The following is an 18,985-nucleotide window of genomic DNA, read 5'->3' on the forward strand; positions in this document are numbered from 1 at the left end:
GCCGCGCCGACCCGGGGGGAGGACAAAAAAAAAAAACAAAACAAAACTCCTCGCCGCTTCATCGTTTTGCGGCGATGCCGGTCGTTGCATCCCGAGTTTCTCTCCGGCAGGTGCTGCCCCTGCCGCAGCCCCGTTCCCCGGCTCCCCGTGTCCCTCTCGGCCGGCCTGGCGGCAGCAGGGACGGGAGAAAAATGTCCCCAGAAAGGGGACGGAGGCGGGGGGAGAGGCACCGAAGGTGAAGGATTGCGTTTCTGCGGAGAACGTAGCCCTCCGAGTGGATGTATTTTGTCAGGAATCCGGAATTAGAACACGCAAGACAAACAAACGGGGAGGGGGGGAATCCCGGACAAAAGCAAAATAAAACCCGCCTGCTACAGATCCTCCGGTAACCGAGCCGCTAAGCTTCCTCCGAGTCCTTTCCAGCCGGGATTATAGCCGTGCTTTGGCTCCCGGCCCTGCGAGTGCTCGCTGCCCCACGGCGCGCCCGTGGGAGCCCGGCGGGACGGGACGGCGGGGGCCGCTCGCACGGCCGGGCCGGCATTTACACCTTTCCCGGGATTTACACCTTTCCTGGGATTTGCACCTTTCCCGGGATTTGCACCTTTCCCAGGATGTATTTACACAACCCTCGAACCCATGCTTGCGTGACCTGCGAGACACCCCGCGGCGCCCCACGGGCGGCGGCCAGGTCTACCCAGCACCGCCAAGGGGTTAGCAGGACGGGGCGGGGGGGCTGATCCGGCTCGGGGCTTCGGGACCAGGAGCAGCAAGGACCCCCCCCAAAAAGCCGAGTGGGATAGCGAGGAGTGGGAGGGCTAGGAGCCAGGCGCATCTGCCCCCACTCCGCTCCCCGCCTGCCGTGGGCAGAGGGCGGCCGAGCCCCCCCGTGGGGCTGCCGCCCGTTCCGCGGTGGGCGGGCGGCCCCCCCCCCCCCCAAAACCCGTCACCCGCGGCGGGGCGGGCCTTGCCGGGGGCGGGCCGTCGGGCTTGAGGCTGTGCCGCGGCGTGGGAAAGCGCCTCAGAGAGGGTTTGCTCTGCTGGCGGTGCGGAACCGAGCCGAGCCGTGCCGGATCCCCCCCCCCCCTTCCCCGCCTCCCCTCCATCCCGGATTTATTTATCTCTGCCCCCACCCCGGCTATAAGCTGCGCCGCGTCCTGTGCCCACGATGAAGCGACCTTGCGAGGAAACTACCTCAGACAGCGACATGGACGAGACTATAGACGTGGGGAGTGAGAACAACTACTCGGGGTAAGTGCCCCCCCCTACCCACTCCCACCCCGGGGCCCCCGACCCTGGGATGGGGCAGAGTGAGGGGGAAACCCAGCCGCTCCTTTTTTGGGGGGGAAGAGCAGCCCCCCCAGTGCGAAGCGGGGTACGGTTTTGTCCTCCATCCATGTCAACTAGCAGCTTATTGATAAGCCCCCCCCCTCCACCAAGAATTTGCCCCAAGGTCTGGCCGCCCGAGCCTCGAAATCACGCAGAGCACTCAAGTAACTTGTGAGCCACCGGGCTGCAGTTCATTAGCTCCCCTTAATTTGCCATTTTCAACCAGCCCTTTTCCCAAATCGCTGCTCAGCAGGCCAAACAACCCGAGGGAAATGAGCTTTGGAAAGTAAGCAGGGGTCCGCAGCAGATAACGGTAACTTCTGCGAACCCTGCATGCAAGCCGAGGCCGAGACGAAGGGATTGCCCGAAGGAAAGCCAGCTTGGGAGCTCCACGGGGTCCGTGCTGCTCCTCAGAACTGGTCCTGCCAATTTAGAGGCACATCCACCGGAGCCCTGTCTCGTCCGCATCAGCGGCTAAATGAATATTAAATGCTACTGGATTTTTTTCACTCGCTCGTGACAAAATAAAAGCCTTTCCGCACTCGTGGGTAGTGTAGTTTTAAAAGTGGATTTTGAATTCCGTTCCTGATGCGGGACAATGCAACAGACCTGGGCTGGGCAACTGGCTTTGTACTTAAGCATCTCTCAACTCTTGTAGCAATGGGCAGGAATGTCAAAACCTAGCAGGCCAGGCAGAGGTTGTGGCATCAGATACATTCCTTACCACTGCTGTTAGCATATAGAGATGGTTCACGTGGGTTTGGACTCAGTTCTTCAGCCTGTATTTGGTAGGCAGGGCTTTATATGCGATGGAAACAAGATCCGCTGCACCGGACGGTGAACTGTCTCCAGAAAGGGACTTTATTTTCAATAGAGTGTTCTGTCAATTCAAAATATATGCTGGGGCAATCAAAAATGAAATGTCTCTCTCTCTTTAAAAATACCGTGCGGTGCAAAGTACGTCTCCTAAGCATTGAAAACGGCATGAGAGGGACTATGCATACTTAATATGGTGACCTACGGTGTCTTCAAAGAGCGGTGTCAAGTTGTGCAACACCTGACATACTTTTATTGTTTCACAGGCAAAGTAATAGTTCTGTCATTCGATCAAATTCCCCAACAACAACATCTCAGATTATGGCCAGAAAGAAAAGAAGAGGGGTACGTTGCGTTTAATTCTTTTCCTGTGCGTGTGTGCTGTGATTTTGCCCTTCAACATTTTTTATAAACTTAATGTGTTTTGTTTTTTTGGGAATAGATTATAGAGAAAAGGCGCCGTGATCGTATAAATAACAGTTTATCAGAGCTGAGGCGGCTTGTGCCAACTGCTTTTGAAAAACAAGTAAGCCCTTTTTTTTTTTTTTTTTTTAATTCTGTATCTCATCTGGCAATGTTAGTTCTCTTGTAAAACTCATTAAAATAATATTGTATGTGTCCTGATCTGGCACAAAGCAGGCATTTCAATAAAATGCTTTCTTGTGGCAAAACTATTAGAAACATAATTCATTATAAGGCTGAAAAACATTTCCATTCTTTGGCTTGTTTTTCCCTTAAGGGTAACTGTATTCATGTTGCCTCTGTTCTTTCGATGAATTCCAGTAGTGGTTTTGTTAAAAATGTGCTTTACTCCATATTTAAAAAAAAAAAACAACAAACCCAACCCAACTCCCCCCAACCTGTATATCAATTAGCCTTCCGTCTAAATCTTTAAATATAAACTCCTTCGCCCCTAACTTTAAGAAACCTTAATTTTTGAATCTATAATTTCAGTTCCAAACTGATCAATCTAGTTTCCTCAAAAGGGAACAGACAGTCTGGATTATTCATGTTTTAAACTGACTCTTTAGAACCGGGGCATTAGGAGAGGCAATAGGCCCATGTCATGTGAGCTGGTGAAGTCAGTGATACGTTCAAAGACTTGTCAGTGAGAAAGTATTCAGTGGGAAGGCTGCACGGATCCAGCTGACTTTGGTTCAGCTCCTTGGTCATGAAATTACAGACCAAAAGCTTAGAATACAATCTGTCCTGTAAGAGAGGACATTTTGTTTATGCCATTCAAATTAAATTATTTACTTTTCCATATCTTGATTTTTGGATCTGGGGGCTTTGATTCAATATTTAGCCTTGTTCCAGTTTTGCTGGAGGTATCTGACTATCTATGGATATGTGCAAGTGACACTACGTTTCAATAAAAAGGAACCAACTGAAAATAAAGGACCTGACTTCCTTGTAATAGCAAAATAAAAAACAGAAAGTAAAATTTGAGAGCAGTATTGCGAGGCGCTGAATGTCGGTGGTAACTCCGTGACAACCACCGCGCCGTAATAGGCCTGTTACATCCCTGGCCTGAACAAAAGCTGGCTAAAAAGAAATTTGAAGTATTGTAATCATGGTGAGAGCATCACTTGTGTCACCTGCAACACGCTTTTAATAACTACTGGTTATAACCGTGCCCTTGTGTAGGTTCTGGCAAGACAGAGTGACAGAGGTATTTTCAGCTAGATAAACAGGGGCAAGAGACAACAGTTGTTTGTCCCATTTTATTGTTTACTTCTTGAAAACCACAAACATTATAAAACAAGTCCTACAGAGCCTTTGGAAATTACCCAGCGCCATGCAGTTTTTAGCTATTAGTCACTCTCACTGAGACGGCTTGTGCTGTGTCTATGGAAAAGATGAAGTCTGAGGAAAGGACAGGATGTAGTCGCATGTAAAATGGGGAATTCTGACCAAAAATTCACGCGCGCACCAACCTTTGTACAAGGAAAGCGCTGAAAGCAATAAGCAGATTGAAAAAAATGTATCAGCGTAAAAACGAGCGCGCGCGCACTGTATTTTGTTCCGAAAGCCCCACCATTTTTCTGCAATATGCCAAGGACAAAGTCATCGGTCCTTTTCCAGCTCCTTGACATTCAGCTCACTGAAGTTTCCAAGTTGGAGGTTTAGTTTCGCTTCCGCCTCCCTCCCTCCCTCCCTCCCCAAATCACAGCTCTGCTCTCCCAAGTCCCTCGCAGAGATTCAGTGCCAGCAAAGCAGGGCTGCGGAGGAGGGCGTAAGCCTTACCTAAATCGCACGCGTGCAACCTGGGCGAAGCTGGCTGAGGCTGCGGGATGGTCAACGGCAGCGAGGCGGGCTGGACGATAACTGAGACAAAAATGGGGCTTGCGGGATGCGATCCGCCAGTGGCTGCAGCTTGCGCAGCCCTGGTTTTCACTGATGCCAAGGGATGATCTCTTGCGCTGGAATAACATTTGCACGGGAAACTCAGTCGTCTGGGCATGCTCCAGATATTGAAGGGAATGTTACCGTGCAAAATAGTTTTATTCACAGATTAATACATTAATACTACCTTTTGAGTTGTATTTTATACTTTTCCTCTTGTAGCTCTGTGACCCACCCTCAGTAACAGGAAAAGATTTTCCTTTTTCACCCTATTTAGCTTCACGTCCCTACAAACTAGGCCTCTCGCTAACTTAAAATACCGTGGACTGTGTGGTTGTTTTTTCAGTTGAGGATGAGAATAGAATATTCAGCAGCCAAATGACATGTCGAAAATGAAGAGGCGATTAAGAAAGAGGGTTACTTCTGGGTGTGTGTCCACAGGGACACCTACTGGTAAATGCAGAAAAAAAAATATGTTGCAGCAGGGTCTTCATCGATAAATGGGACAGACCTGTCCCGCCAGCTCTCCGTTTGTGTTTGTTGTTAAAAAGAAAGTCCAGCAAGTTATGCATTTCTCTCATTTCATGAAGAAGTTCATCTCTGCGCTAGCTTCAAGGCCAGAGCTACACTGAGCTATAGCCTTATTAAAGCAAAATTGTGCTGCTGCTGCTGCTGCTGCTTGTATTGCTAGAGAGGAGACGGCCTTCGTCCTTAGAGAAAGTCTGGGAGGCAGATGCTCACGAAAGAATTAAGCCGAGAATGTCCTAATGATAGGGGAAATTGAAACCATAAGGCTGAGCTCAGTGGAAAGTATATCAAATTAAAGTTTCTAGTACTTGTAAGCCTTTATTTATATGAGTCTCTTATCTCAAAGGGATCTGCCAAATTAGAAAAAGCGGAAATACTGCAAATGACAGTGGATCATCTGAAGATGCTGCAGGCGACGGGAGGGAAAGGTAAGGAGCCGACAGTTTCTTTTCTAATATTTGGGGAAATCTCAGCAAAAAAAAGCGCTTTGAGGAGCCGTGATAGGCGTTTCCAGATTAAAGGAGTGGAAATCAATGCTAATGGCAGGATTGAACTCGTGGGAAAGAACTACTGGGACAAAAGAAGCACTTGACCCTGGGCTTGTGTTTGCTTTCATAACACTGTGGGAGTAAAGGCTTCATTCACAGGCAGCCCAGTCAGAGATTTGTTTGGGGTTTCCAAAGAGCACTGAAATCTGCACAGGGAGACAAAACAAATACACAAACACCAAACATAAACAGGAGGTTTGTGGCAACAATTGTGTAGCACAAAACCGATGCTAAACCTCATTATCCAGCAGCTATACCGAAGGAAGTGGATGGAGAGGAACTTTCATTATTGTTTATGTATTTTCTTTGTTCTGGAAAGACTTTTAAACGCCAGGTTAGACTGTCTTGTTCACCAGAACAAAACCCGATCTTGCTCTCTGCAGCTCCAGGTACCTGATAAAGCAGACAGGCGGACGGCTAGCAGCGCTCCCTGCGCTCACGTGTATATGCTATATTTGTGTGTCAGAGGACGTGTATAAGCTATATTTGTGTGTCAGAGGACATGTATAAGCTATATTCGTGTGTCAGAGGACGTGTATATGCTATACTCGTGTGTCAGAGGTCTGGGTAGCTCCCTGGTAGTGGGTGCCGATGTGACGCAGGGGCTCCGCTGGCTGACCCAGTAGGTCAGCCGGCTGCCGGGAGTCGAGCGTCCCTCGCTTGTGCAAGCTGACAGTCCTGAGGCTGGAGGCCAAATGATTTCAGCCACCCACGAGGTATTCTGTATAGTCATGATTTGGGAACTTGTTTGGAGTGACAAACTTCCTGGCCTCCTGTAAGCAGGGTCCCACATCCCGTGCCATCGACCGCGGTGATGGTTCAAACTGGTGCAATGGAAACCGGCCCGTTTTTCATTGACCCATTCTGCCATCTAGGTAAAGGCTAGAAAAGAGGCGGCTGCTGCTCTCTCTTCCTTTTTCGATTAAACTTGGAAGTTTTCAGCCTGTGACTGATTTACTGCTCCTCTCTGTACCTTACAGCGAATACAGAATTCAGCTTACAATCAGTGCATGCTTCAGAACAAATGGTTATAGGAAAGGCTGGTATTCTGCTATTTGTGAAAATTAACACCAAGCTGATGTACGTAATTTCTAGGTGTTAAGAGGCTTTTGCTAGGAGTCCATTTAAGCTTAAAATCTATGGTTAACTTGTTCTACAAGAGGTGAAAGAAATTTTATTGCCCTTCATATAACAGATGCCTCAATTCCTCAGAAGATGTGCAAAATTAAAAAAAAAAAAGTTAATTTTTATGTCTAAAAAATTTGTTTAAAAAGCACTATTTAGTCGGTAAAGCTACGCTCTCGAAAGTTACCCAGTGCCAGAATGGACCATGCTTGTGCGGTTTGAATTCAGATCCTCCGTGCGTGATGGTGCCGTCTTTCATTGCAGGGGCGCGGGCTGGCTTTCTGCAAGCTCTGTCTCGCTTGGTGCAACGGGGCGAACAAGGTCTCAGCTGCTGAGGGGAGCAGCGGTTGTTTTCCCTTCATCCTCCCCGCGTACGACGTGCGGCTCAGCTATCCCAGCCTGACCCCGCTTCCCGCTGCGCGTCGTTCCTCTGAAACGCTGCAGCAGCTCCCACCCCTCCGATGTCGGCACCCACAGCGGGAGGACCAGGAGGCGAACCCGATGGGGGGGGCATAATTGAACAGGAACCCTCCTTTCCCTTCTTCCTCGCCCCAAAAAAGTACATGGGGGATTATTTTATAACTGGGGCAGGGGACGAAGTGCCCGGGATGGGAGCTGCCGGGCGGAGAGGGGTGCCGGCAGAGCCCCAGGCTCTGGACAATGGGATTTTGTTAGCGGTCCCAGGTCCTGCGGTCTCTTCCTTGGTCCGCCACTGCCACCACGGCTCTCCCTGCGCTGGCTGACACCGGCGTGCCTGCGGCTGCCGGAGGGCGATGCGAGGAAGGACGAAGTGTCGGGGTGCGGGGAGAGGCGATGCTGACTTGTACCCACAGCCGCCTTCCACACCACGGTCCATAGTGGGAGGCGCATTGGTATAATACCCATATAATACTGTGACTTTATCTTCTCCTTCCGACCCAGTAATCTCACTGCACGGATTAAGAAATTTTAAGGAAAAGAGGTTTGCGAGTTAGTACCGGGCAAAGTTTAAGCCCACGTTTCCCGCTTGCTTGATGTTTTACTTTGCAACCTAAGTAACAGCTTTAAATATCATTTCTTAAGGAGTTTTTAAGGCAGATGTTTGTTTTATTTGCAAGTGTAGTTATTCCCACTTTGTCACTCGTCTTCCAAGCCAGAAACCGTTTTGGATCAGCAAAAAAATGAGTTCCATCATTTTTCCTATGGACAAAAGCTATTATTGCAGCAGGGAGAAATGGGTCCTTATACCCTTATGCTTCCCTGCACTGAGGGCTGGGGAGAGCTCATCCTCTTCCTCCTCATGCAGAAATGGAGGACACGCATGACAGGGAATGCCGGGGCTGGGCAAACTGGAGTGAAGTCGGCCACTGCTCAGCGTGCTGAGCCTGAGGTCGGCACGGTGGAAGAAAACCCGACGTGGCTCCTGTCCCTTTTCTGCTTTTCGGAGCTGCCCGGGCAGGCAGGCTGCCACCTCCGAGGTCCTGCGCAGACTCCGCGTTTCCACCGCCCTGATGCAGGTGCAGGGAACGGTCTCCTCTTCATGTTGAGTTACGGTTTTGGCCCGGGGCCAGGGCTTTTTGCTGACCGTGCAAGCGAGCACAGGGGAGGAGTGATTTGTCAACAGCCAGTCGCTTGCTGGGACCGCAGGGCGGTTTTATTGCAGCTTCGCTGCAAATTTAGCTTGGGTGACTGACACCTGGGTCAGCAACGTGGGTTAATATAGCTCCGATGACTTAGCCGGTGTCCTGCGTGTGGAGTAGGGGGGTTACCAGGATAGCTGAAGCAAAACCTAAGCTTCCCACTGGCTACAAAACGCTGGCATGTACGTGTGGGGGTGGTGGTGGAGGATGTTTTTGGGTTTTGGAAAGGAACAAGAAACAACATTTTTAAGTCTCTCTCAGAAGGGGGAAGCCAGAAAAGGGGAAACCTGGAAAAGATAACCATCAAAAGCAAAACATAATGGAGCCTGGGAATCCCAGCTCTCATCTCCCCTCTGCTTTCGTGTCTCGGCCACCACAGGAGGCCGAGAGGGAGCCAGGATCACCCGGGCTTTGGGACGGCTCGTCACAGCACCGGCAGCTCAGACTCGGGGGAGGCTGGTGACAACCACATCCCCCACGTCTCCTCCGGTCCGGAGGGAGGGAAGCCGGGAAGCCCTGGCTTGAGCCCCACGCTCGCGGGGCTCCCAGGCCGGCTGACTTGTGGCCAGAGCCAAGAGGCGGTTTTGGCTGCGCCTCAGCCCCTCTGAAGCCGACGGAGGTCCCAGAGCCTTCAGCACGGAGGCAGTCCCCCCGCCGGGCTCCTGGCACCCCAGCAGGTACCACCGCTGGCCTGCCTGGCGTTCGTTTCTTGGGAATTCACTCAAACTGCAGCGTTTCCACGGGTCGTGTGGTCGCAGCGGACCCGGTGGGAAAAAGGCTGCGAGGAGTCGGATCTCGGTGAGACGAGCCCTTGACCTCTGGCATTTGCTGATCTGCTGGCCAAGCCGGCGTTTCTCTTGGGTTTCGTACAGCCTCAGAAGAGCGAGGCAGCCTGCATCAAAATCACTGTCATAATTTGGCAAGAAGGGGTGTATATCAGGCAGGGGATTTGGGGCGACGTCTATAAATGTGCCCAAGTTAATTCTGTAACACGGGTGTGCAGCCACAGAAAGGCTCTTTTCTTGCTGGAAAGTTGAGAGAAGTGAAAACAACTGTCTAAGGTGCTAGCATTTTTCAGAAAGACCAAGGTCATTTCATGCCAGAGAGCACAAGGCCTAATGCAGCTATTGCTGCCGTATTCCTCCCCAATAAGGACACTCGATCTTTATATACTAACATACATCAGAGTCACGCATACCTAAAAATCTTCACTGAAAGCAAGAGAAAAAAACACCATACCAGCTTGGGAGTGGATAGGACATTATTCTCCCAAGGAGATTGCTTTTAAACCAAAATAGGAAAATTCCAAAAACGAATAGGTTTTTGTGGTTAAAGAGCTGCAACTTAAGCACTAGATGTGATCCTAGACCCTTTTAGAAGGGGAATATCTTTTCATGTGCATTTAATAAGCCAAATTTTTTTTTTTCAAATGCTTTTTTGTCCCAAGCCTGTGGAGCTGCAGTTGCTGTTTGTTGAAATACCTCATGGGCCATATGACTGTCAGTCTTCCATCTCCAAATTAGCAATGGCATTACATAAAACGTTTTCTCAGTAAAGCTTTTTATTGTGTGTGTGCAGAGTCATGACAAGATGTTTTTAGTTTGTAGTTAAGTGACACCGTATGTCATGTTCTCTTAATGACTCTGTGAAGTAGGTGGGACCCCGGCAGCAGTTACAACAACTATCTTGCGATGTCGAGAAATAGTTTGAGAGCGTTACAGTGAATGCCAGCGCAGGGAAGAAAAGGCAGGGTCGTACACGCAAGCTCTCCGATCTCCAGCCCATTTCTTTGTGTGGGTGACCGTCTCGTTCCCACACGCGCGCGCAGGATCAATGCTGCGCTGCAGCAGCTTGCTGAGGAACTCCAGGAGAGGCATGGAGTATCTTTTTTAAGTATCACGAGTACTTATGGACTTAATTCTTTTCGTTTGCGTATTGTCTGCAAAAAACAACTGCAGCCTGTTGCGTTGCAGGGATGGTCGCACAAATCATTTGCAGCTCAGAAAACAAAATTTTCGCGTTGCGAGTCTTCACCCGTGACCGGGGGATCTGGCGGCCGAGCGAGGGCCGGGTTGGCCTCGTCACCTAACGCCAGCCGGGAAGCCGGCTCGACACTCAACGCATCTTTTGCCCTCCCCTTGCAGGTTATTTTGACGCCCATTCCCTGGCCATGGATTTCATGAGCATTGGTTTCCGGGAGTGCTTGACAGAAGTCGCGAGGTACCTGACGTCGGTGGAGGGTCTCGACACGTCCGACCCCCTGCGCGTTCGACTCGTCTCCCACCTGAGCACCTGCGCCTCTCAGAGGGAAGCCGCCGCCATGACCTCCTCCATGGCCCACCACCACCACCACCACCCCTTGCACCCCCACCACTGGGCGGCCGCCTTCCACCACCTCCCGGCGGCTCTGCTGCAGCCGAACGGACTCCACGCCTCCGACGCCGCCCCGTGCAGACTCTCCTCCGACGTCCCCCCCCACGGCTCCGCGCTGCTCACCGCCACCTTCGCCCACGCCGACGCCGCTCTCAGAGTCCCCTCCGCCGGCAGCGTCGCTCCCTGCGTCCCTCCTCTCTCTACCTCCCTCTTGTCCCTCTCGGCTACCGTTCACGCCGCCGCCGCCGCGGCTACGGCCGCCGCCCAGAGCTTCCCCCTCTCCTTCACCGGCACCTTCCCCATGCTTCCCCCCAGCGCGGCCGCCGCCGCCGCCGTGGCCGCGGCGACGGCCATCACCCCTCCGTTGGCCGTATCGGCCACCGCCAGCCCTCAGCAGGCTGGCAGCGGGGGCGGCAATAAACCCTACCGACCCTGGGGGACCGAAGTCGGAGCCTTTTAGGTGACCCCCCTCTCCCTTCCCGGCCTGGCTCCCTCCTCTCCCTCAGCAGACGCGCCCGTGCGTGCGCTCACACCCCCACGTGCCCACAGCCGCCCGCCCATGAGCCCCCGGGACTCGGCCTGTCCCTCCCGCTCGGCCCGGCCAAAGGGCCCGAGCGGTGCCAGCAAACCTGCCGAGGAATGGCACCGCTCTCCTCCTCGTTCCAGGTGTCGGAGAGGACACAGGGTGATACCTTCTTCTTTTTCCTTTTCTTCTCCTTTTTCTTCTTCTACTTCTTCTTCTTCTACTTCTTCTACTTCTCCTTCTTCTTCTACTTCTTCTACTTCTTTTCTTCTTCTTCTTCTACTTCTTCTTCTCCTTCTCCTTCTACTTCTCCTTCTTCTCCTTCTCCTTCTCCTTCTTCTCCTTCTCCTTCTCCTTCTCCTCCTTCTCCTTCTCCTTCTTCTCCTTCTCCTTCTTCTACTTCTTCTTCTTCTTCTCCTTCTTCTCCTTCTCCTTCTCCTTCTCCTCCTTCTCCTTCTCCTTCTTCTCCTTCTCCTTCTTCTACTTCTTCTTCTTCTCCTTCTTCTCCTTCTAATTCTTCTTCTTCTCCTTCTCCTTCTCCTTCTTCTACTTCTTCTACTTCTTCTACTTCTCCTTCTTCTCCTTCTTCTTCTTCTATTTCTTCTACTTCTTCTATTTCTTCTACTTCTTCTTCTTCTCAGTTTATTTTGCTGGAGGCACCTTGAGGGAGCAACGGTGGCTTTCGTAACAGCGCGACCGTATCGGCACGTAGAGGTTTCCTGGGAAATACGTAGAAATACGTAGACACTAGAACTAATAATTCTCCAGCTATGCATCCGTGTTTGACAGAGAGGTGAGGGATCGTACCTACTGGGTCTCCCCAGGCTAGAAAAAGAGTTCGAGTTTCATAAGTGCCTGACCTTGAAAAAATAATAAATAAATTAAAAAAGTATATATATGTGTGTTCTGCTAAAACAAATAACATTGCACAGGTATGGAAATGGTATGGGAGAGAGACGAAATCCTGCATTCAACTTCAGAACTGGGATACCTTTCCAGGGAAGAGCGTGCTCTTGAAGAGGAGAGGGTTTTTTAGCCAAAAGATTGCCGAGGAAGAATGTTCAATTTGACAGGCCTAGTTCTCGCTTCCTTAGTTCACTTTCTTTGTACAGACTTGCCAGATTGTGACATCTACCATAGCATTGGTAAAAGCAATTATCTTATCAGTGCTGGGATTAATGAACGTTTCAGTACTGCCTGTGAGCCTTGAGGCACCCTTTTTTATGGCTTAAATATGGTGCTAGCTCCTATCTGCACAAACAGTGAATTTGTCATGCACCCAGAAGTAACCACCGATTTAAAGTGTGCACACAGTCGATTCATGCCAATACAAGAGACTCAGTGTTCTAAGAGTTCAAATTAACTTATTTAGCTGTATTTGGACATTTACTTTTAGCCGATTCTGTGCAAGATCCCTCTTCACTATCAACTTCTGGGACAACGATCACTCTGGGTATGAATGAAGTTACGGTAGGGACAATTTTTTAATTGGCTATTAACACGCCAACATTGTAATGTGGGTTTGATTCCAAACCAAAATGAATGTATTAACGGGGATGGGAGTAAATTATTTTGTCAATACCCAGACAACTAGTGCTGCATAAAATGGTTTGCTTTCATTTTTTATTCCGGTGACTTAAAATAACCTAAGTATTTTAATACATCCAGTCAAGAACTAGAGATTTTATGTAAAAAAAAAATAAAAATAAAACACAGCATGTATTATTATGCACTTGATTTCTCTGCTGTGTGGAGAAAGCAATAAGCATCGAGAATGTTAAACATTATGCAAAATATACTTTAAAATATTTGTTTTAAAAATACTGTACCTAGTCGGTCTTTTATGCATTACTTTGTTAACCTTTTTTCTATGCAAAAGTCTTTACATATCACTAATTAAACGAAGTCCTTTTTGACTGCGTTTTATGGATGATTTGTTGCAGTTTTTGTTTGCTCTTGAGGAATACTCGTGGGCTCAGAGTTAGTTTCTGCCACTGGTAACGAGCCTATCGGCTGCTCCGTCCTTTTCAGCTCCCCTTGCTCAGCCAGGAAGCCCGTCTCGTACAGCGTGCTCTGAAATAAGCAGAAAAAAGCAGTCGGTAAAGCAGCATCGGTTTTCAGGCTTGTAAATTGGTTCTGCGTTGATGGTATGCTTAATGATACAAACCCAACTGTCCGTCCTGGAGAGCCCCCAAAATCGTTGGGGTTTCTAGGTTCAGCTTTCCTTCAGATCCTCGTTAGGGGCCTGCATTTAGAAGGGAAGAATTTTAACCCACTGACATCATTAAATATCCGGGTTGTGAGAGGGTGGTTTTTCCCTCCAGTTCTGGTCTTCTAATTTACCAGTTTTCACTGAGGCAAGGGTTTGTTATTATTTCATCTTAGATCTGCAGAGGCCCTCTGCTGAAGGCATGTCAAGCTGTGTCCGTAAGGATAAGCACAAAGTCCTACGTGTCTGCAAGACACTAAAAGATTATTATGCCCAATTAACAGCTGACAAGACTGAGGCACAGAAATGGGATGACCACCTTATAGCCATAGGGAGACCATCCGTCACCAAAATGCAGCCTCAGCTCAGTGGCTCGCTCCCCATCATCCCGTTCTCCCAAATGTTAAACACGTAACCCATCCCCGCCTGCATCGGACGGGCTCCAGCACCCAGGCAAGGAGGGCTTGTGATTTCCCTGAACAGCGTGCTGTCCCATGGAGAAAACGGACAAAAGATGGGGAGGGAGGCTCTCTACTCCTGTGCTGTAAATTGTGCTTGTTCTTTGTTGAAATTTTGTTGTTTCTGGGGGAATCAGACATTTTTTGACTCGGGACACAAATGCTGCGCTGCTGTACTGGCGTGTTTAGCAGCATCTGGTTCAGGTACCATTCACCTTCCATGTGAGCAGTTTCAAGAGTAAAGATGACATTAGTGAACTGGCAAATAGATGAAAAGTGGGCTTTATTTACATGAAAAAGAGTGGGTTGCAACCCTACTTGACTTTAAGCTGTTAATTATTAACCTGCCCTCTAAGAGCCTGGTAGGAGGTCTCCCATGCATCATATCGTGTTAAAAATGGGCAGCCACTGACTTGGTTCCACCCAAGGGCTTCAAATCTGATTGATGTGCCCCAAAACATCACCATTTGTTGCCCCCAATGCAACATTTTGCCTCATTCTAAAAAAAAAAGGGACTTTGAAAAAAATATTTCTAAGAGACCAATTAGATGAAAGCATAGTTATTTTAGCATCCTGAAACAACACATCACGGATGGATTTGTGCAGCCAGTATGTTTGGGCTTATCCCATTTTCTCTCTCACAAAACAGGCCAAATTCATGGATGCCAAGCTGCTGATGTCTCCTCTCCTTTCTTGTTTTGTTGTCTTTTGTTTTGGTTTGGTTTGCTTTTTTTAATCTGAATCACCTGAAAGGACCAGCACACGAGGCAGGAGCTCAGCCTTCATGCCTGTTTAGTCCTGAGCCTCTGTTGGGAATTTTACCTCTTGCGAGAGCAGATGAAGATTTCCCAAGTGAGAAATTGGTGGAGAAGAAGCATATTTCACATGTGCTGTTGGAAAGACATCAGAGAGTAATAGCTTCTGATGGCTTTGGTTGTAGCTGTGCTAACAGGTCAGAGCTGAAGGAGTCTGTGGAATTACTAAAACAGAGCAAGGGAAAGCTGTTTCCCTGGCATAACCAAGATCCAAAAGGTAGGACTCGTGGCTGTGCACGCACAACCTTACTTCAGCCCTTTTCTATCTTTATTCTGCGTTCAATGATGAATGGACCTGGAGGATGAAGAAAGTTTGTAATTCATATAATTTAGGGCTAATCACAGCACACAGTACAAGAAAACAAATCAGGCTGCTTACTCAACAGTTTAACTGGCTTCAACTAACTTTTCAAGGCGTGGGTTTGCAACCTTAAATTCCAGTTATCGAGAGGATCAAAGGAGGTTATGCAATTTCCTAGAATGTTTTTCTTAAGAGGAAAAAGCTAAAAACCAATTCTGTCACTCAGCATTAACAAGCTGGAAACCTTAGCCCTCAGCAGTGCAAATAAAAAGCACTTAGGCTGCTGTAGCTGTGAGACTAACTGTGTCACACAGCACCAAAAGAAGATTATTACCCTAGAGAGGAGACGGGCAATTGAGAGGCGGTGCTGCCCATCCTCCCTTTGCTCGGATTGCAAGTGGAGGAAATCCGGCATTAAGTATTGCCCCAGAAGCAAACCCAGCTACTGTGGCCGAGGGTTGAATGCATGTATTCAAACCAGAATAATCGTATCCTGGCTGTGACTACATCTGCCTGAACAACTGCCAGGAGGTGCCAGTTCATGCTGCTGCCTCCTCAGTGTGAGCCTTCAAAATGTTTGTTTGCAGCTATTCTGAAAGATGATACTTCAATCAGGATGTCATGAGATAAGTAAAGGGCATTTACCCCAGCCTGGGACATGGATATCGGCAAATTCTTAGGGCTATTGTAAGTGAGAGATTTCTTCTTCATAACAGAAAAAGGTCACAAGTGTCTTTTCATCAGAAGAGACTACATCAGAAAATGCCACTGAAGTGTGGACTGTTACCAGCTGTGTAGTCCCCAGTCTCATTAGTCGTCTGCTTCTATAGCCACAGAAAGCCTGAGTTCACACAAATGAGGACCTGAGTGATTTAATAGTCACAGGTAGTTTTGTCCAACTTGAAGAAAAGCTGAAGAAATCGGTATAGCTTTGTTTGCAAGCTTCATGTGATCAGCCTCATTTGCATGAGGCTACTGCCCGAACCTGAGGGTAATTTTACTCAACACTGCAATTTTTACTTGCGCTCTGTTCCTCCGTTTCACCATTTTACACTGGCAAAGACTTGTGTTTTGGAAGCTAATGTGTAAAGGTCTCAGAAGGGATGACCAGAGCAACACATCTGATCATGACCAGAAATGATAAGCAGAGGAGCACCAGGCAGGTGCTAGAAATGTTGGGATCTCAACCTGAGGGTAGACCCAAGCTTTCCTGATTTACAAATAAAACAAAATTTTGACAGGTAATTATCTGAAAAGAGGTGGGAGTTTTTTGCCTCTGGTACTTGCTACTACTGGAAGTTGTAGTTGCTATTAATGGCAAATACAATCACGTAGTCTGCATTCAGTTGCCTAAATATTTGCCACGTCCTAAGCTGGGCTCCAGCTATCGCTCCAGAAGGTGCAGGTCTCCCCTGTGACACCTCTGCCAGCCCTGTGCAAACGCCTGGGAAACCCAAGGTTGCCCAAGTGGCACTAAATGCGTATGGCCAGGCAACTGAACTTCTCCTTCTCTATCTTGCATCATCTGTGGAGAGAGAGGATTTGAAGCTTAATAATATTTTCACACGTGATCTAATTCTTTTCAAAGAATCGTCCTCCTTCTCGCCTGAAGACACAACAGAACAGTATCAAAATCATTTGATGATAATGTGTTATCATCTGTCAATCTTGTAAAACTAAGACCGGTCAACACCTCATTCAACACTAACTTCAGAATTTCTCTTAATGGTCTGGCTGCAGCGGTGGCAGTGATTATAAGATGGAATCAATGTAATTTCTTTTTAAAGGGATCTTTTTCTGCATTCACGGTGGCAGTGCAAAGCTGGGACACATGAATTAGTGTTGTACCCTAGAAATGCAGAAGTCAGAAGGAAAAGGAAAAGAATATGGGAAATAAAACGGAATGTGTCTAGTTGAATTACTTTCATGGTCTAGAGAGGCGGACTCCTTTTTTACAGCTACAGCTGCTGATATTGCACTCAAGCAAAGCTAAACGTTTTAGGTGATGCTTATCTGAACACTACTATTACTTGTTCTACAGGACAGTCCTTCTGAGGTGTTGACTTAATTTTGCTTTCCACACAGTCCATATTCAGCATTTTTCTGTTCTACAAAGGAAAGTCTTCAGGATGAAAAAAATACCTTGATGCAACACTGAAATTGTGATTGCAATTGCTTAAGAGCTGGGAAATTTTTAACTCTGCCCATGTCTTCATATATGTTACACTGCAAGACCTCCTTCTATGGAATCAGTGCACTGCTCCAGTATATTATTGGAAGATGTAAAGAAAAGTGTTTTACCTGGTCAGAATACCCGTAAAGAGTGTTCTGTATTACAGTGTGGTTGGTGAAAATCTAATAAATTACTACAAGGCAATCCATAAACCTAAGGAGACAAAGTTACGATTACTTAAAGGCCTACACTTCCCCCCCCCCTTAGTTTTGATTTAACTCTGAATGCTGTTTGTTGGGGTTTTTTTCATGTATCAGAGAGCCAAGTAATTTTATTTTTCTTCATGAGAAGGACTCTGCTTTGGGGAGTTTAAAACAAAGTGTTATGCATTTAAGGTACACTTTTGCAACTAGCTTAACAAGATGAGGTCTGTTGTGTGTGGCTAGTTCAAACAGTTTTGTTTTTAATGACACTTCCCAGTGCAACCCTTGAGTTTAATATACAAGCCTTAAAATAAACCAACATTGTTTCTCTCCCCACCCCCTCTCCCTCTGTTGCTTTCTAAATGTATTTGGGTGGAGGAAAAAGGAGCTTATTTTGTTTGGGTTTTCTTGGGTTTGTTTTTCTGAAGAGGCACCGGGGTGGCAAGGCGGAGCGATGGCAGGGCACGCCGGCTCCTTGGGTGCGAGGAGCATCTCCTTTCCTCCGGGCAGGCAAAGCCGCTTCCTCGCCTTTTCCGTCCCCTGCCCTCTTTTTGGGCAGCCCCCTCCCTCCTTTCCCGACAGAAAGGCAAACGGGGGTTTCACCAGGCTGTCCCGGTCCCTCTCGCTGTGCTCTCTTCCTTTCCTTGGTCACAAAGGCCGAAGTGTGTGGGTTTTGATAATTACCTCGGGTCCTCAGTCGTGACCCCCTGTCACCAGTGTGTGCTTCCTTCCCTCCCCGTTATCACGGGTCCAATACCTGCCCAGCCACAATGACGTGGCCCCGTCAATTTATTATTGCAGTTAGCGGATAAAAATGCTAGAAACAGGAATCTCAAACCAAAACAAATAAAAATGTTTCTCGATACTGCTGAAAACTGACCTTCATGTGCCGCCCTGTCCTCCTTCAAGGCCTGCTAAACCCACAAGAAAGATTCCCATTAGTAAATCACTATTGGATCATTAAACCTTTTTAAGGCAGTATGTGCCTTACCGAGAGAATGAGGATTACGACACAGCAGTGGCTGCTGCCCACTGACAATCATGGGAACCAACCTCAGTAATAAATCCATGAATTATCTGGCTCGCTTTGACCGGTTCTCACGCCAGAGCAGCTCCTTTGATGTGACCGTCAAAACCCAAGGATGCCCAATAGCAGTAGCCACCAACAAAACAATAGAGGAGTAATAATTCAATATAAATATGTAAAACCTGCTTGCCCGTATGCCCAGCTTTTGCAGTGGGGTAGTTCTGAGCCTGTGGTTGAAATTGGAGACAAAAAAGGGAAATAAAGACCCTTTTTTTCCTGTATATAGCCTCTTAAGGAAAAAAAAGCTGGGCATGTTAGAGAGAGATTTTTTAGCTACCATTGATGTGCATGACTTTTTCAGCTAAGGGGGGGTTCCCTGTTGCTTTTCAAAAATCAGTCTGATGATAGTTCATCACCAATATGCGCTTAAGGACTGATCCTGCAGAGGGACTAAGGAGGAACTATTGCTCTTCAGTGGGACTATTCATACAAATAAATTTATTCATGCCTTTAAGCACCTGCAGGACCAAAACTTCAGAGGATGCATTCTCATTGGTCTGATTTGTAAAAATATTTAGGTGTCAATCTCCTTTTG

General features: G+C 48.0%; 1 protein-coding gene across 2 annotated transcripts; it reads left to right on the forward strand.

Annotated features, from left to right (window-relative positions):
- The first annotated feature begins 1,038 nt into the window (after positions 1-1,038).
- Positions 1,039-13,125, forward strand: HEY2 (hes related family bHLH transcription factor with YRPW motif 2). Of its 2 annotated transcripts, XM_075046882.1 has the most exons (5): positions 1,039-1,248; positions 2,409-2,487; positions 2,585-2,668; positions 5,363-5,444; positions 10,453-13,125. In XM_075046882.1, exons 1-5 carry the CDS (start codon positions 1,166-1,168, stop codon positions 11,139-11,141), a joined length of 1,017 nt encoding a protein of 338 aa, XP_074902983.1. In that variant the 5' UTR covers positions 1,039-1,165; the 3' UTR covers positions 11,142-13,125. The 2 variants fall into 2 exon arrangements, with proteins under 2 accessions (XP_074902983.1, XP_074902984.1); XM_075046883.1 differs by lacking the exon at positions 2,585-2,668.
- Positions 13,126-18,985: the final 5,860 nt, after the last annotated feature.

Source organism: Buteo buteo, chromosome 15, assembly GCF_964188355.1.
Source record: "Buteo buteo chromosome 15, bButBut1.hap1.1, whole genome shotgun sequence".
Classification (NCBI taxonomy): Eukaryota; Metazoa; Chordata; class Aves; order Accipitriformes; family Accipitridae; genus Buteo; species Buteo buteo.